Source organism: Erithacus rubecula, assembly GCF_903797595.1.
Source record: "Erithacus rubecula genome assembly, chromosome: 3".
In the NCBI taxonomy this organism is placed as follows: domain Eukaryota; kingdom Metazoa; phylum Chordata; class Aves; order Passeriformes; family Muscicapidae; genus Erithacus; species Erithacus rubecula.
In genome coordinates, this window is record NC_136689.1 from 88,979,442 (window position 1) to 89,007,317 (window position 27,876).

The 27,876-nt window shown below is 38.9% G+C and overlaps 2 protein-coding genes across 4 annotated transcripts in view; one reads left to right on the top strand and one right to left on the bottom strand.

The window, feature by feature from the left end:
* TEX10 (testis expressed 10) overlaps nt 1-9,116 on the top strand; it is a 54,060-nt gene extending 44,944 nt beyond the window's left edge. For all 3 annotated transcript variants that reach the window (XM_079300244.1, XM_079300246.1, XM_079300245.1), the window contains 4 exons: nt 4,659-4,739; nt 7,168-7,349; nt 7,991-8,201; nt 8,879-9,116. In XM_079300244.1, the coding sequence (XP_079156370.1) occupies nt 4,659-4,739; nt 7,168-7,349; nt 7,991-8,201; nt 8,879-8,992 (588 nt within the window). In that variant the 3' untranslated portion in view covers nt 8,993-9,116. The remainder of the gene's footprint in view (nt 1-4,658; nt 4,740-7,167; nt 7,350-7,990; nt 8,202-8,878) is intronic.
* Nucleotides 9,117-9,595: 479 nt separating this feature from the next.
* INVS (inversin) overlaps nt 9,596-27,876 on the bottom strand; it is an 80,965-nt gene continuing 62,684 nt past the window's right edge. Inside the window, exons 12-17 of the mRNA XM_079300243.1 lie at nt 26,709-26,921; nt 19,705-20,006; nt 17,578-18,379; nt 13,311-13,543; nt 12,290-12,370; nt 9,596-10,234 (exon numbers count right to left, since the gene is read on the bottom strand). Coding sequence (XP_079156369.1) covers nt 10,119-10,234; nt 12,290-12,370; nt 13,311-13,543; nt 17,578-18,379; nt 19,705-20,006; nt 26,709-26,921 — 1,747 coding nt within the window. The 3' untranslated portion in view covers nt 9,596-10,118. The remainder of the gene's footprint in view (nt 10,235-12,289; nt 12,371-13,310; nt 13,544-17,577; nt 18,380-19,704; nt 20,007-26,708; nt 26,922-27,876) is intronic.

A 27,876-nucleotide genomic window follows, 5' to 3' on the forward strand; every position in this document is an offset into this window, starting at 1 on the left:
AGCTTCATTGCCTGCCCCATCACCTGAAAACTTCTCGTTTTCTACGCTCCGCACTAACATGTTACACTGGATACAGTCCTGCTCCAAACAGGCGTTTCACAAGGGCTGGGGAATTCACTGCACAACAGCCTGTTACATTTTAGTTATCCATGTCTGAGGTACATGTCCATGTGAGCTGAAAAATATATTCTGAAGTTCACCTTAGGTTATAGTATCTGATGTGTGCCAACTTTGTTTTTTAAGAAAATGACTTCTCAGGGAGTCTGAACTGCCTTTGGTCTGACTCCACTCAGTGGCTCACTAAAATACTCGATCCATTGTCTTTCCTGCTTGCTTGGGTTCCTCTCTGTGCTCATGTGTGTGTCTTCAGAGGAAGGTGAGTATTTTTCTTTGAAAAAAGAGTACTTTGCAGCATGATTAAACTTGAAGTAATACGGGCATTTTCTCTGGACAGTTGCTGATAAGTAGTTTCCTTGAGACTTTGAATCAGGCTTCTGTCGTGTTACAGGAAGCATTGAGGGAGAGGGAACAGTTCAATAATGAACAAACCATTAGTCTCAGTTCATCAGGTGTGCTTGTTCCTTTTGCCATGAGGGCTCACACTGAGACTGGGCTTCCTTGGCTCATCCCAACTCTGTCTTCTGGAGGTGAGAGCATCTTTGAGATGAACAGCATTAAATTGATGAATTCCTCTGATTCTGCATTAGAACTGTGAAAAGCCTGTGTGGGAGTGCATTGTTAGTCAGGGTATCTGTCAGTGGCAAAAATGCTTTTAACTCATCCAGTTGAAGTAAAATACTCCGTGGTCAGGATCTCAAAAAAAAAAACAACTGGTCAGGCTGTGCTTCTGAGGGACCTTTCCAGCTTTTTGTTGTTGTTGTTTTTTGGGTTTTTTAAAATTTGTTTGGGGTTGTTTGTTTTGTTTTGTGGTGGTTTTTGTTGTTGTTGTTGAGGTTTTTTCTTCCCTGCTGTTGGAGTTTGTCTTCAGTGTGGCAGACAAGGAGGCCCCTGTAGCAATGACTTCCCAAAGCACCAGTTGGGAACCTGGAGTTGCAGCTCTGTGGCTTGTGATACTTGGGCTTGTCTGATCAATAGGGTTTTGTTTGAAAATCTGCCAATGGATTACAGAGCCTGTAGCATTTGCTGCATAATGCTAACAGATAATCCCCATGTTTAAGAGAATGCTTTTCTTTAGGTTAATTTATTCGAGTGACCATTCAAACAAAATTAAAAATAAAAGAAAAAAACAACTCAACAGAATGTCTAAGCCTAAGCCAAAGCTGTTATAAAATACTTGTCTCAAAAATAAAAAAACCACCCTTCTCTGATCAAAAATGCTTGTTCTCAGTCCATTCACTTCAGGATTGCTCTGAAACAAAACTGCTCTGGCTTTTGTCCAAAATCAATCTATGAATGTGCCAAAAATGTGATAAATGCTAATCAAATGAAATGTAATGAATCAGCTGTGACATTTTATTATGGAAATTAAACATCATGCAAAACCTTGCCTAAGGAAAATAAATTGTCAGGGAAAATACTAATTTTCATGTGATAATTAAGTTTTCTTTTCCTTTCATTTCCATGTCTAAAAACGTTTCAGTTTCACTTTTTATAAAAGGCATTTGGTATGAAAGCCATTTTAAGCAGGATTTAATTTATGGAATTGAAAAGAATTGCCTCTCCCACTTAATTGCAGGAAAACAGAACTGGTGTAGGGAATGGTGGTGCTGTTTAGAGGGTCAGAATGATCTAAAAGATTGAAAAATCAACCTCCACTTCACCACAGCTCTTCTAAGGAATTATGCTGCTGTCCAGTGGTGTGATGCCTGTTTTCCTTGCCAGTATGGGAAGAATCTTGAGTGTGGGTGTGTTGTACCTGTAATGAAATGTTCCTACATCTTTCCTCTCAGGGACAGCCTCAGGATGGTGGGTTTGCTCCAGGGACATAGTCCTAAGGGTGAAATGTTAATAATGAAACTGTATTTTTGCTAGGTGGGCCTGGTAGATTTGCCTTCAGGGTCTTTAGTTGGTGGGTCTGTATTGAATCAAAAAGGATCTCTCTGGCAGACTGAGTCTGGTGTGATGTGCTCACAAACATGGCATTTGTAAACTGCCCAAGCTCTGTCCTATGAGCAACAAATGTCTCCTGCATTTTCCCCTTTCATAATCATCCTTCTCAATTTCCATCTCATCTGCATTCCAGCCAGCCATGATCATTGTGATGTTTAGTTGTTGTTTGGTTACATTTGTTTTGATGCATCATTTTTTCACCACTTTGTAAGTGACAATAAGATCCCTTCTTGGGTGTCATTCTGCCAGCCCAGGCAGGTTAAGTCCTTTGCATTGGCACTGGTAAGATAAAATCTCTCTTAGTGCAATTTTTCTGTGTCTGTTTGGTTTGAATTTGCCTTTTCTGAAAATAAGTGGCTCCTACTTTGCACAGTATGTCAGAAATGGTCTAATTCTAAGCAAGATCTTACAGAGTAATATTGAAAAGATGATCCTTATTCGTCTGAGCACTTCTCTTGGGGTTATCTTTATTTGTACATCCTGAAGTAATATTTGCTCGTTTTGTGGTTGTATCACAAACACTTATCATCAGCTGTTACAGAATTTCCTCCTCATTTTCAGCTGGTAAAACTCATAGCTGCATGCAGAAGTTTTTATCAGTCTCCAAGCACATGGACCACCACTTTTTTTTCACTGAATTTTTTCTGTAGCTGTTACTCATCAAACCTGTGTGATCTTTTCCATAGGTTAGTCCAGTCTCCTGCCTTGGCAGGGCTTCTCAGCTTGGAACTGTCATCCAACAGTCATTTCATCAGTGCAGCTTTACCTTTTGTGTAAGTGCTGCTCATTAAAATACCAGGTCAGATTGGTGTCACAGTTTGTCCTTGACATGACAGTCCCCAGTAATAACTCTGTTGCAGCTTGACTTTATTACTTGACACTACTAATAACACAGATGTTTTGAGTGAATTTCTTGGGAATATTCCAGAGTACTTAATATTTTATCACTTTCAAATTGCAGTGGACAAAAGCCCTACTATATTTAGGATGGTGTACTCAGTTTTAATAATATTGTTTCATTATAAAGTAAATGTATGGTAAAGGTATTCACTGCAAGAGTATCTATGACATTGTCTTTTAAATAGTCCTACTAGTCAGACAAAACACTTGCACTACAGCTGTGATACTGATTAACATGAGCAATGTCCTGACAGCCCAACAATGTGATGTTTCACTAGGCAGATGTGTTAAGGATCTCCTGCATTTGGTTGGCCTAAGCAGGGCTAAAAACAGGCATGGCATGTACTCTTGGAAAAAGCTGAGTGCACTTCTGTATCACCACAAATGGTGCTGCTTGGCCATTTCTGATTAAACTAGCACTGGCATCCACATTAGTGAAGGCTGAGTTTTCGTACCACAGGACCTTGAGCTAATGTTTCTTTTCCTAACCTTTCCCATCCTCCAGCTGCAAATGTAGTGGACTATTATTTTTGACACAACATGGTTGATATTGTTCTATTGTGTTGTTATCTTCCCTTGGTGTCTTGACCTGCCTGATTCAACTAAAGCTTCAAAACCAAAATGCTATCACAGAATTTAGTCCCTCCTCAGATCAGATTCTCCTGTGCAAGTTCTCTTTAGATTTGAGTCATGAGTCACCTTAGAGAAATGTGTTTTCCTTATTTTAGATATTTGTAAAACTCATGGACTTGAATTCTTTCATCCTTCAAACATCTGATCTTGCTGTTCTCTGATTCCCTAAGCACAAGGAGAAGATTCCATTCCTCATGTATTGGTTCTTCCATCTTCCTTGTCCTTAGCAGGACATCACAATTGCTCATGGTCTGATAATGTGCTGGTGCTGTGCATGTTGGCTTCTCCAGAGGCTTTAGTTGCCACCCTGGTGAGATAAGCAGTGAATGTGAACAGAGAGAGAGCATCCAAGCTCTCTCCAATTAGTTTGTGTATTATTGGAATAGAGGGGAAGGAAAAGTGGACTAGAGAAAGTAATCTACTGAGGACTGCAGTACAGCTTAGCAGCAGTTCTACTGGAGCTCTGGTTTCTTTACCCTATCCAGAAGACATACAACATTTTGTGGTAGTTTGCTAGTGCCTGATTATATAAGCACCAGAAAGTTTTATGCCGTTTATAAAACAAGATTTTCCATTGTAGTATTACATTTTGTATAATTTTGAACCTCAAGAGGAAAGTATGTTGAAAATCTTTGCTACATTCTTCATTGTTGTATTACTTTTGTGTTTCACTGTGACCCCTTTGTTTCACGCTTGATACAGTTATTTGGGAAGTTGTTTTCTGAAATTCTTCAGCTCCAAAGAAAGGGATTTGGAGGCTTGGTGTGGCAGTCTAGCTGGATAGAGTATTTTTGGCCCTCTGTCAGAGAGATAGAATGCAGAGAGCCTTTCCCAAAAAACCTAATGGTATAGACCATCACCTCTTTAAGCACTGAACCATTTATGTTGACCATGCTACTCTTCTACACAGTGAAGAATCAGAACTTTGAGACAAAGCTGCTGCACGTCCCTGTAGTTTCTTTGGATTTAGATCTGTCAGCAGAGTATGACTGCACAGTGAGTGATTGCTGGTTGCCTTTGGAGTGCTTAAATGTAACTTTGTTTTATTGAAACAGGTGATCTGTCACAGCTTGTCCACTATACCTTCACAAAGTCAGTGTTTTGACATTCTCCAGACTGGCATCTGTAAATATCTGGTAAGTACCATTTTGTCTTCTACATTAAAACTCCTTTGTGATAAATTTGCTAAGTCTCATTAATCCTCAAATCCACTCATCCTATGTATTTCATATATAATTTAATTTGCAAAAGCTTTAAACAAGGTGTGGGGGAGTTTAAAAAATACATAATAACTGTTGGTATCTAAACTTATGGGTAATTTTTCTCAGATTTCTGAATACCTCAGCCTGTTCAAGACAGTTTGTCCATAAATGAAAAACTTCTTGGTTTGCTTTGCTTTTCAAAAGAGCGACCAGCAGCTTTAGATGAGGTTTTTTACCTCATCTATGAATATAAGTATCTAAAGTATGCCAAGAAGATGGAGCCAGATGCTTTGTGGTGCTGAGCAATAGAACAAGAGGCAACAGGAAGAAACTTATGTTCAGGAAGTTCCACTTGAACATGAGGAAGATCAACTTTACTGTGTGGGTGACTGTGCCCTGGAACAGGTTGCCCACAGATGATGTGGAGCCTCCCTCACTGGAGATGCTCAGGAGCTGTCTGGACACAGTACTGTGCCATGTGCTTTGGGATAACCTTGCCCTGAGCAGGGAGGTTGGACCATGTGATCCCCTGTGGTCCCTCCCAGTCTGACACTGTGGGTTTTACAGCCTGTTTTCTAATCCTGATCAGTCTGAGCTGAGGATGGGGATGGCAAAGCCAGAGCTGGGTAACAGAATGGTCAGGGAGAGTCTGCAGTTCCCTGTGATACTGCCTGATGAGAGGGAGGACCACAGGATCTGTCCCTCCCCTCCTCTCAGGGGGGTTCTGTGATAACCAGTGTCTGCCACTCCCTGTATGGAGCTATACTGAGAAATTATTAGACCAAAGCTTCCATAGGGAGTAGCTTACCTATAACCCTAGTCTGGAATTTTTAGGGGTGGATGTTGACTTAAATCAAATTTTTAAAAGGCTTATATGTTCTACTGCCCTGTCCCTTCGAGAGCAAACCATTAAGTGGGTTTTTATGGTTGGCAAGGCTGCTGCCCAGGTCTCCAACTGGCTGCTGACACTTCTCAGGGAACAAAGGCACCATGGAGGCAACATCCTCTATGGGAATTTATCTGAGCAGCCTCATCTACTGGACTTGTCTAAATTGAAATGTCTCTGTTCCTGTCACCTTTCAGACTGGCTGACCAGCACCTTCCATCAGTAGTGTTGGCTTCATTGGTCTTCAGGATGGTTCTTTAAATCCATCTAGATTGCTGCCATTATTTCTTATTTATGGTTGATCAGGAAGAATGTTATTAATTTTAATTGTTTGGTGCCTCAGTGTTCTGTAGTATTCAGCAGGATCATGGTGACAGCTGCAGTCCCACCTTTTGTCAGGCAGGACCATCATCATCCTCCTGCCTCTGCACCTGACTGGCACAGGGTCAGCCTGGGACAGTGACCTGTGCTTGTGGCCTTGAAATACACCCAGTGGCTTAGGCTGGGAGGATTTAAAAGTTTCAACTCATAGTTGTTTTGTATCTGTTACCTCTCACAAGTAATGGTATGAATGAAATACATTTCACATTTCTGTAGCTTGTACTTTATTGATCCTTTTTCTAAACATTTCTAAAAGAAACAGCTGACCTTGTTAAGTGAACCAACTCCCTCTGTCAGCTTAAAACAAAGTACTTGCAGGTGAGCAAATTAGACTACTCTTGAACTCCTTAAATAGTTTTTTAAAGGTAAATGGTGCCACACTGCAGGACATGATTTTTTTATGGCTTTACAAGACAAAAATCTAGGGTACTTACTCCATAGTACTTCAAAATTTAAACTGCTTTCTAATTCACTGCCTCTACAAAAAACAAGATTTTTTTCTAAATTATTTATCATGCCTATAAAATCTTTACTCAAGATGATGATCTCTCTTTAACAGCAGCAGAGCATCACCCCACTTTTGGGCTCACCATATATTTAATCAGCTTTGATTTACCTTGGCTCCTGTTGGACTTCAAAGGAGACCCACCTTGGTGACAATCCAGTAGAAGCTTTCCTTTCTCTAGCATAAATCAGAGTTTCCTTCTACCTCAGTGACTGCTCACTGCCATTTCAATACTCAGAAGGCCTTCCCAGTCCCATGATATATGCTTAAAAGGAAAGTTCTGTTCTGCCCAGAAGATTGCTTGTGCCTGCACTGTCGTTCAGAGCAAGGCTCAAAGCAGTGTTGTGTTTTTCAAATGTGTTTGAGATGAGTGTTTGTTTGGAAGGAATGGAATGAAGATGTCAATTTAACCTTCTGTTGGTATGGGTGGCAATTTATTGGGAAAGTAGGGATTTGAAAAAATGCAGTGGTCTCTATAGAGTTTGAACAAAGTAATACATGTCACCATAGGAAAGCTCTAGGTTTGCTTATATCCCAGCAAAAATCTTTTGTATGAACTTGGTTTTTTTTTTTGTCTCTTTTTAATACAGGTTGGGTTGGTTGTAATACCCGATAGCACAGCTGGATCTGTTCTATGTGCCATAAATAAGCTCTTGGATCAAGCCTGCATCATAAGTGAAAACCTGCACAGGTTCTTGGCCTCTTGTTGTTACAGTCTTCTGTACTTTCTGCTAACTATAGACAGAGAGGATGCAGAACACTTACAGAAAAGGTAAAGCTCTTCTTACTGTCTTGTGTTTGTCTTTGCAGCCACAAGTATTTAGAGATGTGAAATGAAAGGATACCCCCCTCCCCCCTGAGGTTTTTTTTCCTCTCTTTTGCTTGCTTCAAATCAGTACTTAGATTTAAGAAAAACCTGCAGAGTTGGAAAGAATTACTTAAAACAGTAATTGAAGAAGGTTTAATCTCAAATTGTTCTACTTGGATGTCAAAACCATCCTGGTCTGGTAAAGTTGGATATTTATACCTTAATCTTTAACCTTAGCTTCATTAGATACATTGAAAAGCACCATGCAAAGGATTTGGCTTTGAGAGTATGTACTCTTAACTGATCTGATATTTCAGTTTTAAAACTTCTCAGGCATCATTACACAGACTGCAAAGCCATTTGATTTAAAAAACCCAAAAGCTACAGATAATGAATTCAGATAAATTAATCTGAAATGCAGAAATGTCTTTAGATTGGCACTTTATATACAGATTTTTCTACTCTGCCACTAATTAAGGTGAATTCATTTGGTATCATTAAATCCACAGAAGCAAGTTTACTTGTACCACCATGCAGCCAGTTCACAGAAGCCTCCTTGAAATGCATGTCTTGAATCGTGTCCATTTTGATTCTTTTCCTCTCAGGGACATGCTGTGGAGATCATGCATTTCTGCATTAGCACTCCTGCCACGGCTGCTGAGGCTGATGCTGCAGAGCCTGCAAGTGAGCAGGATCTGTCGGGAAGAGCTGCCCGTTGTCGCTCAGTTGCTTCGCTTACTAATGCAGCATGGGCAGCTCAGGAGCCATATGATCACAAATGAGTTTCTGGTGCAACAGATCATCAAGGACATCATGGTATGAAACTTCCTCTTGTTTCCCAGAGACCACATGTATGTCATGCTTATTTTAAAAAAATCATTGCAAATGTTCAAGAAGAGCCATTTTCAAACAGGAGTGGTGAAAGCAGATTTAAGACATTATGGTGAGATTCTCTAATGTGCAGGTTAGGAGGGGGTTGTTTCCCTTTAGTGTAGAAAATGCCACAGCTAATTCTTGTGCTGTTCTACCATGGGTGGGTGTTTCTATTGTTATTGGGTTTTTTAAGCCACCTTGATAATCCTGAGAAGAGGGAATTCCTGGGACTGAGCTGGGGTGGTCTGTTGGTAGCAGTTCTCCTTAGACTGGGTTGGGAGCTTTCTTGCACTGGTAGCACCATGCTCATTTGCATTTTAATTGCCTATAAATTGCAGAATTGCAAAGTAAGTGAGCCACTCTAATTAAGAGTAAGGAAAGCACATCTGGTGTTAACTCACACACTTGGTAATGTAATAACTTAGTGAATCCAGTTGTAACACTTTATTATTTGGGCTTTAACAGATACACTGTGTTGAACTGTATTAAAGAGAGGAATAATGTCACTGTGTGCAGGGGAACAGGCCTGTCTTGTACCTCTAACCTGATAACCTGTAAAAACAAAGCCTTTTGCAAGTGCTGTTGGGGAAATTGAGTTGTACCTTTTTTCTCCTTTCTAGACACTGAAGAGTGGTGAAGTTCAGGAGCAGTGGCTCACAGACCTCCATTACTGTTTCAACATCTACCTTGCCTCTCATCCCCAGACACCTGGCCCTATAAACACAGTATATTGAAGAGGTCAAACTGCATTTATTGTAAAGCATTTACTTCTATTTAGTTTTGAATGGAAGATGTTGGAACAAAGCTTGTCAATTTTTTTGTAAGTGAAACAATAAAAATTTTACAGAGAACTGCCAATACCTCTATTGCCTTTTTTCAAGCAAGTAGATGTTACTGGAAGTGTTTCAGTAAAATGGGTGACCACAATGAGAAGTGTTAAAGAAAGTTCACTCCTTCATGCTGAAGAGCTTGCAGAGAAACAGACTTAAAATGACTCTGCTCATCTATTATTTTGAAGCATCACATTATTTTTAGAAACATAGAAGTGTGTAGTATCAAGTAGAAAAAATATTAGAAAACAATAATGCTTTAGAGTAACATTTTTTATTTTTGCTGAGTTCATATTTTTAAATACTTTGTGCAAGGTAACTACTGTACACTGTGGCAGCTCCAAAGCTATTAAAAGAAGTATTTGTTTTTCTAGAGTAGGGCCCATCTTTTCTTGCTTCTCTATTTAATGCACAGAGAAAAAGACTTATTAAAAAAATAGGTGATAATTTCAAAGTGATAGCTTCCAAAGGTTGTGAAAGCAATTTCTTTAGTGTTTTTTGTCAACATGTCTGCATTTCTTTCCAAAACCATACTTAGCTAAGGAACTATTGCTTCTTTATTAGAGAAGTGGAGCATGAAGGCTATTCTTCCATTCCTGCTTGGATTTTGAGATAAATGTAATGAACTTGAGGTAAAATTGAACACTGGTCTCTTAGAACTGTAATAGCTTTAGTACAGTTTCCCTCTTCCTTGAAATTGTTTGATGAACATATTCAAAATTCCTACTTTTTGCAATGGAAAGCTTTGATTGCCCCTTCAATGGGGCAATAAATACTAGGTTTAGTGCTTCATTTTCTGTCTTCAAATGCAATTCAGATTTCATCCTGTGTTGGTAAAGAAATTAACAATTGCATTTAAAAACCAGTTTGTACACAAAATGAGTCCAGCTCCTTAGAAATTTGCTTAGCATGTAATGCTGTCATAGTACAAAACTGAAAATGTTCAAGTTTAATACATCATAGATGGCTTATACATTAAAAAAGATAACAGTTGTACTGGAATGGATTTTAAATTCCAAACATTGTTTTGCTAATGCTTGAGTCTTGTATTTTTTTGTTTTGCAGCAGTGATTGGTCTCATGTTGTATGAAAATTGCTTTGATTTTTCCATGTTCTCCAGCAAATTAACACACTGTAGGTTGCTCACTGTAAAAGAACAAAATAGCTTTGGTGAGTAACTCTAATGAGTGAAAAGTAGCTTCAGCTACACTGTGTTCTAGATTTCATAAACAGTGAATCTCCTGGGAGCAGAACATGCCTTTTTCCTGGTAGCTCATTGCTGATTGTCTGTCAGTAGAGTTTGGTTTCTGCAGCACTGGGTACAGCTTGTGTGGAACACTGATGATGCTGCTGCTGCTGCATGTGGGACCTCAGCAGCCTCTCATGGGTAATAGCAAGGTTCACCCCCATAAGTGAATGTAGGGCTCCAGACTATACTCTTGGCTGAATTTGCTGAAGAGCAGAAAGAGATTGCTCAACACAATCTTTAGCAACATGAGGTAGGCAGTGGGCTCTTTCTAGGAAGTCAGGAAAAGTCCAGGGCCTAAAGTGAGTGTTCTCAATTGCTCATGCAATGTTTTTCATTTCCTGTAATGTGTGACAAATAATATGTTTGTTTTGCTTTCCCAGGTTTGTAAAGATTAGCTGCAAACATTTCAATGCTTTATCCCATTCTAGCCAGGGTCATCCCAAGTGCAAATCCAAATGTTTCATTGAGGGTGTGAACTCAGCACATCTTTCTAAAGCCAAGAGTTGCAAAACCTGCTCCTTTGCTGAACACACTTTAATGTCCACAGCAAAACAAAGAACCAGGCTGTCTGGTTCTGCTGCAGAGCACCTCTCTTAAAGTGCCACTTGCTGAATTGAAAAAAGGAATCTACTTAATTTTAAAAAGCCAAATTAGAAAAAGAACTAATTTCAACTTCTGAAATATTCTAATGGTAACAATCTTAAAGGGCCTATTTGCCAGAATATTCCAAAGCACTTACCCCATGCCTGTGTATCCCATCCCTTTTCTACCTGCCTTACTGAACATTTCCTATGAACACCCTCTGAGTATCCCCTCTTCCAGAGTGACTGAGTTGGGTGTCAATCCCCGTTACAGATTTGTCACCGCACGCTTCTTCCACGAGCTCTAGGAACATTAAAACTCGGGCTGCCACTCAGCCTTCACCTTCCCAGCTGTACCTTCTGCAAGGAAGAATGAAACTGAACAGTCCATTCTGACCTACTCCAGGCACCTACGTCAGAAACGGAGTATCTGGCATTAGCCACTGACAGCTCTGAACTTTTCCAACAAACGTAATGTTGTCATGCACAAAGGCAGGCAGATGAAAAACATGTTATTGTCTTTTAAGTAAGGGCTAAAGTTCCCTGAGCTCCTATTAGGTGAATAAAAGTAGGTAGTGTTCTAAAGGAACTGGGCAGAGTTCCTATCACTAACCTATTCGTCACCAAGTTATGAAAGCAAAGGCCACTCCAGCTTCAAGAGAAAGGCTTTTTATTTCAGAAGACAGGGAGATCTGTTGTCCTGAAAGTTAAACGAAAAGAGCTAAAAGCTCTTTTAAAATTTAGATTTGTATCTGCATGAAGAGGTGGCAATCAAACACCTGTCTGGTCATGCCTCTTAATTAAAACAGCTCTCACAGTGGAAGAAAAAGGCCTCTGTCTCTCTGTGAGGCAGAAATTCACCTACAATTCCAAGAAACTCAAGGATAGGTCCATTGTCAGATTTCCTTCTGACTTCAGAGTTGTGTTAAACTCCCTGGAAAATGTATTTTACTTCCCTTTGCAAATCACCTGAGCTCCTGACTCCGTGAAGCAGTTGCTGTGTTCCCATCTAGCTGTGGTCTGTCTGACCAAGGTGTAGCCCAGCCAGGAACACCACACACCCAGCAGGGCACTAAACCTTCGTGTGGTGAAGCACCAACATTAGCACAGCTCCCAACACCCAGTAAGTCCATAATGCCCTTTAAAAAGTCTGACAAATGGCATTTAGTTAAGTTTTTCATCTAAATGACTCAAAGATAGAAGGGCAGTGCTCAATGAAGCCCAAGAGAAGGAGTGTGCAATCACAACAGTTTGGCAGTAATTACGTATTTTGATAAGAGAACACAGTCCTTAGGCAGATTTTCTTATCTAAAAAGAAACCAATCTCACATATATAAACATCAAAGTATTCTTAAAACAGATGTGTCCTACCTGAGACCAGCTGCACACCAGAAAGTTTCAGCTTAGAAGGAGGTCTTGTTGACTGACACACTTTGCCTTCCTGAGAACGTCCTATAAAAAATAATGTGAACAGCTCTGTGTTTATCATATAAATGTGGTTGTGTATAGCTACAGACTATTTCAGTAAGCTACAGCATTATTTTTATCCTAAAAATTTCTTTCATTTTTTATGGGGAAACTCATGAGACATTCCATATGACAAAATTGTGACAACCACAACTGAAATTTAACTAATATTAAAATACATCTTGCAGTTGCTATTAAAAAATAAGGAAAATAAATTTATTAGCTTTATTATTTTATCCTTTTTGGTTCTCAAAGAGCCTACCTGTTAAAGTACATATAGTTAGCATATCCTTACTCATTGATCCACACTGTAAAGGAACTCAAGGTCTAGAAGCAGTACTTCACCTGTTCTTGAAGATACATTCCTTTGCACATGCACATTCAGGCACAGTGCAAAGCAGTGTAAAATTATAAAAGACAATTTTGCTCTTGTCATAAAGACCAATTATCTTCATACAGAAAGTTATCAACATTGAACATATTCTTCAAATGAAAATCTTTTTAAAACAGTAGCAAGCAAAGCAAAAAGTTCAAACCAATGCTTTAAGAAACCAAACCATGATCCAGGTAGCCACTCTGCATGGATACAGCCAGCTATCCCCACCTTAACTGCTCTGTTCTCTTTCCACATTGATATATGTGAGCAGCTCTAGCAACAGAATTACTTGATTGCTCAAGATCTGTGCTGAAACAATGCTGTGTGGGGATTCAAACAGCTTTAGCAGCAGCCATTTTAAATCACTGAGTTGTTTGGTATTTTTAATCTGAAAGAGAAATACAATTGCCTAGAACACCTGAGGTTTGGACTAATTTTTAGAAATAGTTGAAATTATTAACAATTAGGCAAGAAGTGCATAGGTGAATACTCTGTTATAAAAATTAAAAGCACAGTTATAAAAATAAATTACAGTGAAAAGAAAATTACCATATATCTGCTTTAGGATGGACTGCTTGCTGGTTTTTATGGCTGAGCTGGTTTTGTTTACGGATTTCAGATTTTTACACGAAGGAACTGATTTCAGAGGGCTATGGTTCAGCTGCTTCTTCCAAGCAACCTGAATGAAGAAGGCAGCTGCCTCTTGTCTCCATTTGTCTTCATCTTCCTTGCACTGGCGCTTAGCACTAAGGAGCTGAAACAACTCCTGTCTTAGCTGGTAACTAGAGAGCAGAAAAGAAAGAGCACTTGTTTTAGGTGACCTGTTTTAACTTCCGTGCTTTCCACGCATCAGTTCACATGGTGGATTACATGAGTAACTGGGAAAACAGAACTCCCACTGATGTGCTAAGTCACTTGGATGAGAAATGTTTGTTCAGAAGAAAAAGTAGGAGTTGGGTTCAATTTTGGATGCATCCATTGTTTCACACAGTTAGCAAAGATCTGGCATTACAGGTATCAAAAGTTACAGTGCTTCAACATCAGTTTATCAGCTGCTTTACACATAGAAAATCATCAGAAGACAAAACTAAATATTTATGGTAACAGTATAATCAACACTGCTTCCTCATTTTCACTATATTCACAGCTTAATAACACCAAACTTTCTTGTCTGCCTTAGCACTTCATGTCCTCAGTCAATCAGTGCAAGACACAAACCAAATCTACCTCCTGTGGATTCAACTGCACATTTCCTCCGCAGAAAACTGAGCTGCTCTCCACCCTCCTCTGAAGATGCTCTCCTCTCCCCTCACCTTGTTTCCAGCCATCTGTGTTTTTTCCCTTCCCTTCAAGGGCTGCCTGTCTTCTGACCCAGCCTTGCCTCAGCTGCTTTGATCTTGCACACAGTCCCAGCCCTCTGCGAGTGGCAGCAGCAGATTATCTGTCCCTCACACTCCGGTGGCAAACGGCACCGGCAGCAAGGAGCTGTTCCGGGCTTTTCCGCTCGAATCGGATGGGAGTATTCAATGGGATATTGGCGTTTCACACTCACAAGTCAATTAACTGGCTTAGCAATTAACTCTGAATCCTCCCAGTACAAACCTGTCACAAATGAGCATTGAATAACGCTTGTAAAATATTAATTATAAGTGTTTGGTAACAGGCCAAAACACATTGATCATCACCCCCTCTGGCATTCAAAAAGGCTTCTACTGGATGCCCTGGTAAAGCAAAGGAGGAAGGAGAGAGAAAAGAGATGATTTTTTCTGTTGTTCCCTCTGCAACAAGTTCTAAATTAAAACAAAAGACAACAAGCCAAATACAAATTGTTTAAATATATGTTCTAAGCTAATGAACTACATAATTCAAACAAAGCAGCAGCCATATACAAAAAATGAGCACATAAAAGCACAACAGAATGCCAAAGGGGGATGATATGCTCTGTTACAGCCCAAATAATTTTAAACTTCCCATAAGCTTAGTAAATTACCTCTGTGAAATTTGCTGGGTGAGACAAATGTATTTAATCTTAATTTAGTGAAGCTTCAGAATTCAGGAATGTACTGTTACGCAGCTCATTAAAGTACGTAACAAATGCAGGCAGCAACTGCATCTTGTCAGGGCCTGCAAGTTATGAAGCACAGTATGAATTCAGAACAGGAGTATTACTGAGACAGAGGTAAAAAATTATCCAGTTTTCTTAAATAACATGCCACTTTTAAATTTTTAATGAGATAAAAGAGGAAAAGAAAGTGAAAAGGGAGCACAGTTGCAGTGACTTGCTAACGTAACTTGAGCTAAGGATGGGTTAAGTGAATACTTAACTGCAGAAAAAACAATTGGGGAACTGTTTCATACTGGAGCAGAAAAGAATACTAAGCTACTCTCTTGGAATTCAGTAATTACTGCCAGATGCCTTTGCTGATACAGTGAAACGACCCATTCACAGTCACTCCACCTTTGCACCCAGCTGTGATTTCATGTTTGCAGAGAACTTCTGGTAGTTTTTAGCAACAAGAAAACGACTGTGAGGTTCTGCCACGAAGATGTAGGCAGTTATCTGTAGAGCAAGTGCAGATTTTTTCAATTCAGCTGTCTCTTAACAGATCATTCTGATCCTAGTGAGAAAAAAGAAGAATGGGACCAAGTTCGATACAATATCAATTTGACTGGGGCACCTTAAAATATACCTGATGCTGAGTCAACAAAACTACTGCACATAAAAGAAAAGTGGAACATCCACGTGCAGAACAACAAAGCTGGCAAGTGGTATTCTCAGTGATTGTCACAGAAGCTCTAAGCTTAGAAACCACTGCTGGCCAAAGTGTGCACACAGCAATAATATATTAAAAATATACAGTTTGACTCCAGGGGGAGAACAACAGTGACAGCAACCAACTCAATCCAGCTCCTGTCAGCTCCCTGCGGGCCCCAGAGCATGGTAAGGCCCCGGTGCCCCCCAGGAGAGAGAACAGACACAGAATCTGTAAGCCTCAACGAGCAGGATAAGCAATTAACCTTTGGAAAGCCACACACCTCAGAATACACTTTTGAGGAGTACATTTATAAAGTTTGCAGATTTGGGAATTGAAACATTCTCCTGAGAATGGCAAGTTTAATACTCTTAAGTAGACCAGTACCACTCTGCTGTGGTGTTTGCCTTCAATAAGTAAATCAGGACTATAAAATTTGCAGAGTGAGAAAAATGCATTTAGCTCTAATTTAGAGAAATTCCAGAACTCAAGCATGTACTCCTACATGTTTCTAATGCAGAATTATAATACATGATATAATTTTACTGCTGTCTACAAGTACATACCACTTGCCATGTGCAAATTTAGAACAAAAGCAAACACAGGACTGAGGAAGAACTGCCAAACTAATGTCTCCTGCAGCCCTGCAGAATTTATGATCTTTGTTAGTGATCTATGATCTCTTGCAAACAGAACAAATATATTTATTTCTCACTATCAAGTATTTAAATAACAAACGTAACTTAAGCAATATTTAATTTTCACAATTTCCAAAATGCAAACTGTTAGTAAGTGCATGCACTTCTTGGAGAGAATGCACACCATCCCTGTTTCAGCAGGTGGACAGTTTAGAAAGGCCTATCCAAAATCTGTAGTGTAAATGGAATACATATTTCTGTGCAGGTAAGTCAGCTCAATGGCTTTGGATCCCAGCTGTTGTGGAGAAATTTGTACAAGCACTTACTACACATCATTCTGCTTTGTCTTAAAGCCATGGCACATGACTGTCCCTCTGTAAGGATTTTAAACTGGTGTTGAGTGAAAGCAGCAGAGCCAGCAGCAGCATCACTTACAGATACACTCTCCTAACATAGCTCTACCTTCCTTTAGCTTTTGGTATCTAAGAGATTTGAACACATAAAACAAGACCTACATCAGAAAAGAAGGCCAAGGAGCAAGCAGCAAAGAGAGCAGAAGTGGTGGAACCCTGGGAGAAAAAGTGGCTGCTTTGCTTCACAGTTCAGAGGAATATGGCATGGAATCACAGAACCATGAAGTGGTTTGGGTTTGAAGGGATTTTTAAAGACCATCTCATCCACCCTCCCTGCCATGGCCAGGCACATCTCAAACTCAGAGTTCCTCAGAGAAACTGTTAAACTAGTGAGTGATCTCTAAAGAATATTAGTAAACACAAGCAATTTATAGTTTTCTGCATCTAGTAAATCAAAGAAATCTTAAATACAAACAAGAAATAAGAATAATTTGCATATTATATACTTCCCTTACATCCTCTTCCTGCCCATTATGATAAAAAATAAAATATTAAGGAGCATGTACATTTCTGAGGCTGAAACTCACACATTCAGGAAAGCAGGATAATGTTGTGGAAAGCATTCTGTGCATTCTTCTGTACAGCAGTTGTTCCTGCTTAATCAAGGTATTCAAGCTACCTTCAAGTTTTGGCAATGAACACTCAAAGCTCCCAAACATTCCGTGATTTGGTTGCCTGGTTAAATGTGAGAGCACAATTCCAAGTATGCCACTGAACTCCAGGTTTAGGCAAATCCTAATTTGCACTCTTTAAAGAAAGATCAGAGCTTGAAATAGAAGTTTAATGATTTCTCTGATTATTAAGTCATCACTTATCTTGCTCTTTTTATGACCTTACTAATGTAACTCTACACAAGTGGAGCCACTTCCCCTTGTGTGGAGGAAGATTATTAACTGCCTCATTTAGCACTGGCAACACTGTAAGCAAAATAAAGCACTTTGCCAACAAGCCTGGTTTCACTTACATCTACTTGTATCTCACTCTTCTCTAGACACTGAAAGAGTAATCTTACCTTCTCCACGTCCTCTGTATGACTGTGGCAGCGTAGTTCTTCTTCCGAAAAAGCTCTTTTCTTTTTCTTTCTTTTTCTATGATCTGCATTCGAATCTCTAAAGGGATTAGTTCAATATTTGTACTTTGCCATGGAACAGAACATAATTGATCATCTGCATTCCTGGATCCAACTCTGCCTGTTTTTTCCAAGTTCAAACTGTCGTCAGAAGCAGAACATGCTATTGGGTTTCTTGGCACAGTCCTGGTAGGTTCTGCCTCAGCAGACAATAATGAAGAGGCCTTTTTTGCTATTTCATTGTTTCCCACTTTGACAGTTTGTTCTACAGCATGCAGGCTGTCATTTCTGGTGCTTACAAATACTGTTTTGGCACTTCCTGGTCTACTAGAACCAGCTGGTGAACATCTCTTATCATTTACCTCTTTATTTCTGGGTTTCTGCTGGTGCCTTTTGCCTTTGGAAGCAGCTTCACCCAGCTTTGAGTTCCGCGCCGTTCCAGCGGCACAGCCGACATCGCAGAAGAACACAGCCCTTCCTTCCCCGTGGTCCCTCTTGCCAGAGGGGGGCTGGCTTGGATCCCTCAGCTTCTCCCCAGCACTGGCAGTCCTACAGGCAGAAGCAGAAAGCTTCCTGCTCCTCCGAGCACCCGTTGTGTCGGCAGCGTGTTCCTTGTGCTTTTCTCCGTCCAGTTCTGCAGCACCTGCAGCCTCGTGTTTCACATCAACTTTTGTTCCCTCGTTTGCTTTGCCACAATGGAAATGGACACAACTCGACTTGCTTTTGATGTGCTTCCTCAATGAATCTTTAGACAGAGAAATTGAAGGCAAATTCAGTCTTTGACCCAGCAAAACATAGTTTATGTCTCTGATTTTTTTGCTCAATTACCTTTGGGGCACACTAGAATTCACTTAAATAAACAAAAAAATGCAAGCAGGAAGAATCAGAAGAGAACATGATTGCCTGTCACAGTGGTCCCAAACACCTTCATTTGCTTAATGTTTTACAAATGGTTTTCTTTCTAACATTACATTTGAGTTAGATGCCTCCTGCTCTATCCATGCTGTATCCTGGCACAGGATAAACCACTGACCCAGGAAACCCAAGGCACATAGTTTCTTAGTCCTTCCCTTGACATCCTGAATGAAATTATGAAGTCCTTCCTATTTCTCCCTTGCTGCTGAGTGATCACTGCTTATAAACACTTAGGTGAGGGTGACTCAGAAGCCAGACTGGAGTGCAAACCTGAAAATTCCCCATCTTCCATCCACCTTCCATTCTGCTTAGAAATTAACAGGAGAATGACAAAATAGACCAGAGAGAATGAAATGTAATAGACAGGATGTTACAGGGTAGGTAGGAGGGAAAAAAGAAAATAAAGATATCTTTGATATACTGTCATTCCAGAAAATCAACTGGATCATTCAAAACCTGGTGAAACCATGCTGTATTTGTAATGCCTTTACAGCACACCTTTTTGACTGGATAACCAGATCAGAAAACATCCAACAATTGAATCACAATTTTTCACAGCCCAAAAGGTCTGAGTTTATATTTAATTCCAATAAAATGACCAATGAAGTCCATTAAAATTTTGGTCACAAGAGGATTGATTAAACACCTAATGAGAACTGACTGTACAACTTCATGGTTTGATCCTTGCTGTATCAACTTTCCTGGCATCACTTCAGTATCAAAAAGAGAATTCATACCTAAAAAAGGCATAGCATTCTTTCAAGCACCGACTGTTTGGACTGAGCGAGAGGATAAATCTTGTTTAAAAACCAGAGTCACCATTTCTCCATTTACATCCTTCATATGCACCACAGATATGTCACATATCTTTAATCTTATTTTCTCCAAAGAGTGCAACTAATAGAACAATTGCCCACAGCCTGTCTTCACATATACTAGGTATTTTTATAGACACTGTAGGAGACTCTACTGGTGTTTTTCACTACTTCACCTAGAGTAAAAGAATCTGTATCTATCTAACTCTACCCTGCTGCACATATTGCTCAAGTGATGAAAGAATATGAAATCACAGAAAGACAAAACAGGTTCTATATATAAAATACCCCCAAGAAGTGCACAAAGCAGATAAACAGCACAATTTAAAAAATCACAAACCTTGCCTGATCTTATGGCCTTCGCTCTGAGGCTCTGCTGACAGGCAGCTCTCCTTTGGGGTCCCTTTGTCATGACCAGCTTTAGGTGAACCTCTGCTGTTTCTCCCTGGCTGGATCTGTGAAGCATTGAGGGACAGAAGCCTCTTGCTCTGTGTGTCAGCTGCTTTGTTGGGTATCTGGGGGACACTGGTGGCCTTCTCTCGACTTGCAGGGTTCTGTTGTACCCGAAACTTGTTTTGTTCCACGTTCTGCATCCCTTTCTGCAGCTTGGCTTCTTTCCTCTTACTTTCCTCTTCACGTTTCCTGCAATTACAGTCCATACCATAGGAATTTTGAAGATAAAATCTCAGAAGCATGTATCTAACTTGAACACACTTCTCTCCAAAAATATGACATTGCCACAACAAATCCTTGACTTGACATCTTTTTCATGAGAAAAGGACACATATTGCACTGAAATGTCTTAGCTTGATCCAAAACAACAACTGACTTGCAGCTACAGCTTGATGAAGGTTAAGTCCTTGTCAGCCAGCTGCCCATTCAGTTTGCAGTTGTTTTGACTGATCTTAAAACACTCACTTACTGAAAACAATTAAATTTAGGGGTTTTATAAATATAAGAAACTTAAAAGTAGGATTTTAAAAAGAACCATTACACTAATAACTGTGTTTGTAATTAGTGACAAGCAATATTTTAATGTTAGTAGTAATGCAATGCACTGTATTTGAAAAGCAAAAAACTTCAATGAAAGACAATATTTTAAAAAATATCTTTTTGTACTTAAATGTCTCATAGTTAGTACGGAGAATTAAAAACCAACTTTGAACTGGCTACTGGTACTAACCTGCTGCTATGTATTTGTCATTGGTAGATAATTAATTTTACATTAACATTATATGTCATATAAATGACAATTACATATTATCATATGAGATGTGAATTAAAAACTAGTGTGCATACTGTATGCCCTTATAATGGTGACATTTGGATTTCCAAAATGAAATAAGCCATGCATCTCTCAATAGTGTAGCCATGAAAGAGAATTTTGGACAAACTTAGGAAAGGTGCATCCATTGAAATTAAAATTTTGCAGCCTATTTTGAAATACAGTGGGCTATAACTGCACTTTATCTTTTAAATTCTTGTACCTCCCAAGCAGAATAAACCCAATAGCACATGGCAAACGTTACCTCCCTCCCTCTGAAACTGTTTTTATAAATGAAGCCCTGGCTGTTGGGTGAAGTGACACTTCTGCTGTTGGAACGGACAGGCGGTAAATGCCGTATCATGTAGCTGCCTGGTATTTCAACTTGCTTCCAGTGCTCCAACACAGTGCAGACTGTTGCCACATCACCTCCCAGCACGGCGTGTGACAGGTGAGTTATGCAGCACGCCAGCCCCAGTTCCTGTGAGTGGTGTCACTGCCAGCGCGTGTCACTGCAGCACGAGCTGCCAGCCAGGAGCCCTAACTTTATCTGTCAGTGCTATCTTATCAACTATGCTCTGCAGGAGAGCCTGATTGAACTTTGCACCTGAAAAGCTGCTAATTGATCTAAAAAAAATACACTCCTAGCAGCCTGGGATTCAGAATTCCCTCTGGCAAGAAAAAAAAGTGGCTACTTTCAATTAATATTGGCATTCCACAACCGGACTATGCAGGGATGTTGGGACTGTGTACAGTATGGATCTCACTGCCATTACTGTGCCATTTGAGCTGATAAATCAGATCTTTCTATTCACACAATAGTAATTTTCTATTCTTCTCAAGAATAGGCAGCCTATTACCGATGTACTCTATTGAGGGTATTAGAAAAGGAAGTGTGAGATGGGCTGCGTGATACACAATCAAGCCAGAGTGACCTGCATGCCTGTGAGCAGATCAACTCAATTGAAAACAGTAACTTCAGCAACATACCAACTGCAAAAGTTATTGAAATGACACAGGACCAGAAACCAAGAAGTAAAAATGACTGTTTTTTTTCTTTAAAGGTCTTATCTGTGTGCTAATTTTTCATATTAAACTAAAGAAATAATAAAGGGAACGGATTTCAAAGCTCCCTATTCATAAAGCATCACAATTGTCACAGTACAGTGTAGTTGAATAATAAACTCCTGAATACATAAGAACTCCCCCCTGTGTTTTGCTTTATTTAATCAGAAATTCAGTTTGCATTACAGTGAAGGATCTCTTTGAAATTAAAATTTCCAAGTTTTTCTGTTGTCCAATTTGAGGAGAGGCTAGGTTTCATGAACAAGTGAAGGAAGTAGAGAAGATTCTAACTTCAGGGCACTCAGTTATTCTCAGGAGGTTCTGGTGACCCAACAGGATCCAAATCTGGACTCCCAAGTTAGACAGCTACAGCTCAACAGTGGTAACAGAGCTGTTAGGCTAACATTTTTCACTGTAAATGCAACACAATTTTGTCCTGAATGGTCACAAGCTCACATTTTGTTGCAAAAGTGAAAGAATGAAAAGTGAGCCTTTAGCAGATGGAAAGGAACAGTTTCAGCCTTACATGCACATTCGTGAAGACACAGATATGTTTTGAATTTTTGATTCTGCTAAAATGAATTCAACCTTTTCTATTCTGTTAAGAATAGAAACATAACTTTTTTATCTACACACGGAAGGATATTTTAAAGGAGAGTGTTTTTAAAGTTATCCTTGCAAAAAATCCCCAAACACTTACTTAAAATCTCTGAAAATAGATCTCCTAGGTATGATCCTACTACTGGTAGAGCTTTCTCTGGTTTAAGAGGAGTTATATTTCATGTTGTATTAACAGCATTTCCTGCTACAAAATCTAGCACAATGATTATTTTCAAAAGAATGATACCACTGACACTTGATGTGTTCAGTTTCTGATCTATAATAATCTTTTACATTGATAGTCCTTAAGAAAAATGTTAACACAGTTAATTTCATTCCAGTATTCCTATGTTGATGGGTCTTCCCAAATGTGTAGAACAGTCCATTAGTTCTTACCTAAGCACCTATTTTTTCCTCAGTCATTTCTTGTATATATTTTACCATCATTCTGATTTCTAATTTAGCTTTCAATGTGCTTACAATCTTGTGCATCTTTGAGCTATTTTCAAATTCGAATTTACTTTTTAAATTAAAATAAAAATTCATTATGGATTTATGTTAAATTCTCATCAATATACACTTCCAGTTTAAAGGTGAGAAATGAGAAATTTGAGGAATGAGGAAATATGAAGACTTCAGGAAAGTCTGAGTGACAGCTACTGTTTCTCCATGGCCACAAAACTGGTTATTCAGACAAAAAAAAAAATTGAGTTGGTTTGATGTAATTTCTTCTGAAGAGAAAAAAAAAAACCAAAAACCCACAGAACAGTTCAGTCTATTTAGCATCTCTCATGGACCAACTGTTTCTTTACTCCTCCTTTTCCAATGAATATGTTTACAATGGTTTATTGTGACACCGACCTCACATCCTTTGCCAGTTCTTATTTTGCACCTCAGCTTGTTTAGCTTTACCATTGTATGTTCTTATTACTGTCAATTTTAGTAATTACATCAAATTTCCAAAATGTGCCTTCCCTTTTCAAGTTGCTGAAGAGCTCATTATTTTCTCTGTTGCCACACTCCCCTATCTTTTCTCAGCATGTGGGGCTAACCACCAGTCTTTTGAAAAACCTCATAATCTACTTGTACTCTCTTGGCATGAGAACATTTTTCTAAATCTGAAGGCTGTTTAATTGAACTGCTTATTTTCTTGTTGTTCTTCTCTTCCTAAATATCATGAGCTACTTACTCACTTTCAGCCATTTCCCCTTCACATCCGCATTCTCAATCAGTTTCCCTTAACTGGCCAGAATGAAAAACACAAGTATGGATTCAGGAACTCATCTTGAGAAATTGAAAGGGGAGGTGAACAAATGAGGAATGAGTTCTGCAGCCCTTTTAAAATCCAATACACTGGAAATTAGTTTTCTCAGAACATGTTTTAAATACTTAAATACTATTTTCTTAAATACCTGGTTTTGCAATACGTAAACCAAAATCCTCTTTTTACAGTCTGGAAGAGATCTCAGGAAGTTAGCAGGGCTAACAGGCTGCTCAAAACAGGGTCAGGGTGGCTCAGGTTTTTATTCAATCATGTCTTGAAAATCTTTATGGACAGAGACCATACAACCTCTTTGGGCTGTTCTACTGGTCAATTGTGCCAAGGGTGAAAGATTTTCTCTTTATCTCCAGACAAAATCTCCTGTCCCATCTTTTGCCTGTTAAAAGTTTTCCAGAGACCATAAACACCAACCAGACTACAGTTCCTCAGCTTATTATTTTGGCCCTTTTTGAAGCTGGGTGCAGCATTTTCTTTCCTCCCATCACAGGGGACCTTCCCTAGTCTCTGTGACATTGGAAAATGACCTTTTAAGGGCATCAGTTAGTTCCTCCTGTACCCTTGGATGTGGCCATCCTGGTCCCATGGACTTTGTCTGAGCTTAGCTCTCTCAAGCCTGACTTAATTCTCGTTTGCAGCTGGCAGTTCTGCTCCTCCTTGAGCCAATTCTCTCAGCAAAGAGGCCTGGGAGACCTTCTTCTGGCAGGCTGAGGAACAAAATGCATTGAGTGCTTCTGCCACACCTGTGTCTGCTGACGCTAAATGCACCATTCAGCAACAGCCCCACATATTCCTTGCTCAGCCTTTTACTAATGTATTACCACTTTTATTAGCATAGGAGTACAAACTCACTTTGTAACTGGTAACATTTCTTTAAAGTCTCAACTCCATTTGAGTTTTGGTGTTTCTGACACCATCTACATGCCCAAGCAATGCTTTTAACACTCTGCCTTTGCAGTCTGTCCTAGCTTCTGCCTCCTGTAAACTGCATTTTTACATTTGAGCTCTGTCAAGGATTCCCAGCTTACCCAAACTGGTCTCCTGGTGTGTCTCTTTGCTCAATGACATAGGAGTGTGCATGTTGTTTTGACCTTCATCAAACTTCATTTTATAAATTAAAATTTCTTTGATATAGGAGAGAACATGGGAGAAGATGTTTGTATAGAAATATTTCATAGGCTTTAAATACAGTGAATGAAATTCTATCAGAAAATTATACAGGTATGAGTTCTTGGCTGACTTTTTGTTAAAGAAAGAAAAAAAAAAAAAACAGAAAAATAACAGACTGTCTAAATCCAAGTAGATTTAGGAGTGATTTATCTTAGAGAGACTCTCTAAAATAATATATTACAAAGTAAGTTTTAAATATCTACACTGAAATAGTTGGGGAGAAGGTGTGTATGTCCAGTATAGGAGTTCACCATAATTCTGGATCCCCACACCATGTCTCCTTTTATCTGGAGACCAGATTTTTAGACACCAGTAGGGATAATAGTTTTTTGTATGCAGAACACCCTGGCCAATTTTAGCTGTGGAATGCACAGATGGGTACGCAGAATGATGACAACATAATGTCCCCTTCAGTTTATTACAGATCATAAAATTGCAATTAAATAAAATTTGTTATGTGACAACCTGATTTGCTTGTACACTCCAATTGTACTGTAATTCTCTTTTTATGGTATTTGGTACACAGACTTTGTTTCTATTGTTTTCAAACAAATCAACAACAGCTAAGTTTCAAAAACTGCATCAGAAACTCACAAAGGAAAACTACTATAAAAATACTCCCAAATTTCCATGAGGCAATTCTTTTCCATTTAATCTTCCACATGGTGGATCAGAGATTCTCCCAAAAATGACTGTCATCAAAAAGGACAAAACGATCTCATTTAGTTAAAGTCAGTTGTGACCACACAGCAATAAGCACAGCTCTCCACATCAAAAAGAAATATTTTCCAAGGCAGCTTCTCCATGCATGGTTTTGACTTACGCTGATTTCAGTGCAAAAGGCAAACAGTAGGAAAGCTACAGGTTACAACTTCAGGATGTAGAAATGTGACTAAGAGATGAATTATCTGGTATTTCTAGCTTTGGTTCTTCCTGGGGAATAATAATTGTTTTACAGGAGCAGCAATCAAACCCAGTGAAGGTCTGACTGGCCAATTATGCAAAATATCATACTACCAAATTTGATACAGAGTGGAGTGCAGCTGAATTTGTCTGTGACACATAGATGCAGCAACTAGGTGCAATACTTACATTGTGTGTTTTTTCACATGATCTCTCTTTATCGTAATAATGCTCTCAAATCACACAGAAATCTTTCCAGACTGTTGGATTTTTTCATTTCAGAATCAGATTTCAAGAGAAACCAGGTGCTAATTTCATACTAAGAATCTTAAGGATAAACTCCAAGCAAGTAATGTATTGTGATAATCATTTACGTACCTTCTGATTTGAGAATTTCACCACTGTGCTACCATTACCACATTTAAATTGGGTTGAAACTCAGCCAGAACCTACACATCTTGCTGACACCAATTTGAATTGCATATGTTAGTTATCTGCAATCCAATACAACCAATTCATAGGAACTCTTTAATTCAACACCAGAAAATGTAAGTGCAGAAATGCTAAAGCCCAAAATGAAGTTGCAAATAGAAAAAAAAAGAGAAAAATAGAAAGTTCAGGTTGCTACAGAAACATTGAGTTAAGCCTTACTAAACCAGGCTTTCCCTAGTTTGTTTTCAGTTTTTTTCCTCAGCTACTGATTAATTTCTGTTCAAAACTGATATCAGGACTTGATAGGCAAATAATTATTTCCACTACCTTAAAGTGATAAATGGTTTCTAAGCCTTTTTATCATCATACAGAAAATCAGGCAAAGATTCATGGACACTAATATGCTATTTCCTCAGCTTTTGGTATTTTGCCTTGCTATGATATACTATATAAAAGTTTATTATTTAAACTGGGATTATATGGAAAATAACTTCCATGGAACTTATATGCTTCTTTCATGAATTTTACCAAGAGGAACAAAAACTGATGAGCAACAAGTAAAATCATACACTGATAAATACAAACTTACAAATGTCTATGTGCTGGAATAGATTTCAAATCTCAGACTTACTTGGCAGCAGCATCTTTTCTCAGCTGTTCATGTTTCATTAAAAGATTCTTCCTCTCTTGAAAAGCCTTTCTAACTTTGTATCCTTTGTAGACAGCCTGAATTTTGAAAGCAGCAATATCCTGAATGGCAGCTATAGACAGAGCCCCGTGTTCTAACATGAACTGAATCACTTCATGGTGTTCACCAAGCAAGGCATAATCTAGTGGAGTATATCTAAAAAAAAAAAAAAAACCACCGAAAGTACAACAATTACAATTCATCTAGAATTTCAGCTGTAATGTGCATTTCTTCATGCTGATTTCATAATGCAACTTCTACTATGAAGACAGATTAAACAGTTTCAGTAGGCTGTTTTTCTCATCTTTTCAGGCATTATTTTGCTATCTTATTCATTCTACACACTCTGGTTATGCCTAAAGTTTATTTTAGCCTTCTAATACAGAAGGGGGGAGAGGAGGACCTGAAGTGTTTGGACAAAATCTCCCAAAGCCCTATCCACAGCATTAAGTGCTTTAGGAAAGCAGTCTTTAAAATGTGTTATTTAAGTTTTCATATAGAAATATAAAGAAAAAATAAGTTAAAATATTTTTGTGTAATTTCCATATGTGTTTAAATTCTAGAAATCTACAGTCAAATCTGGTTTAGCTTCTATAACTTTGACTGAAGACACTATGACTGACAGAGCAGCAGGATTAAATCCCTATCAAAGGATAATATATATTTTAAGGAACTAGGAAAATTTAAGTCTGTTTTTAAATGGACACAGGTGTTCAAAGTATTTAATTGCTTTGGGTTTTAATGGTATCAAAGATGTCTAAGCCTTTTTCAAAATAATTCCCAAATTTCCCACTGTCGACATAGGAAGAAAATTCACACATCTCCCTTACCAACAATGAAACTTTAGGGAAAGACATTTAGTGACTGAAAATTATCAGTCACAAGCCATGATCAAAACCATATAACATAAGACTATCCAATAGCAAGTGTCAATGTATGTGATTGTGAAAATTAGGGCTCTTTTTGATGGTAACTTGCTGTGACGCAGTGCTGGTAAGCAAAGAAAAACAGACAGAAAGCACAATTGGACCTGCCACACAGCAATGGCTTGATGGAAGGATAAACAGTATCTGAGCTGAAGTGTCTGCAGGAATAAAGACAATGACATAAC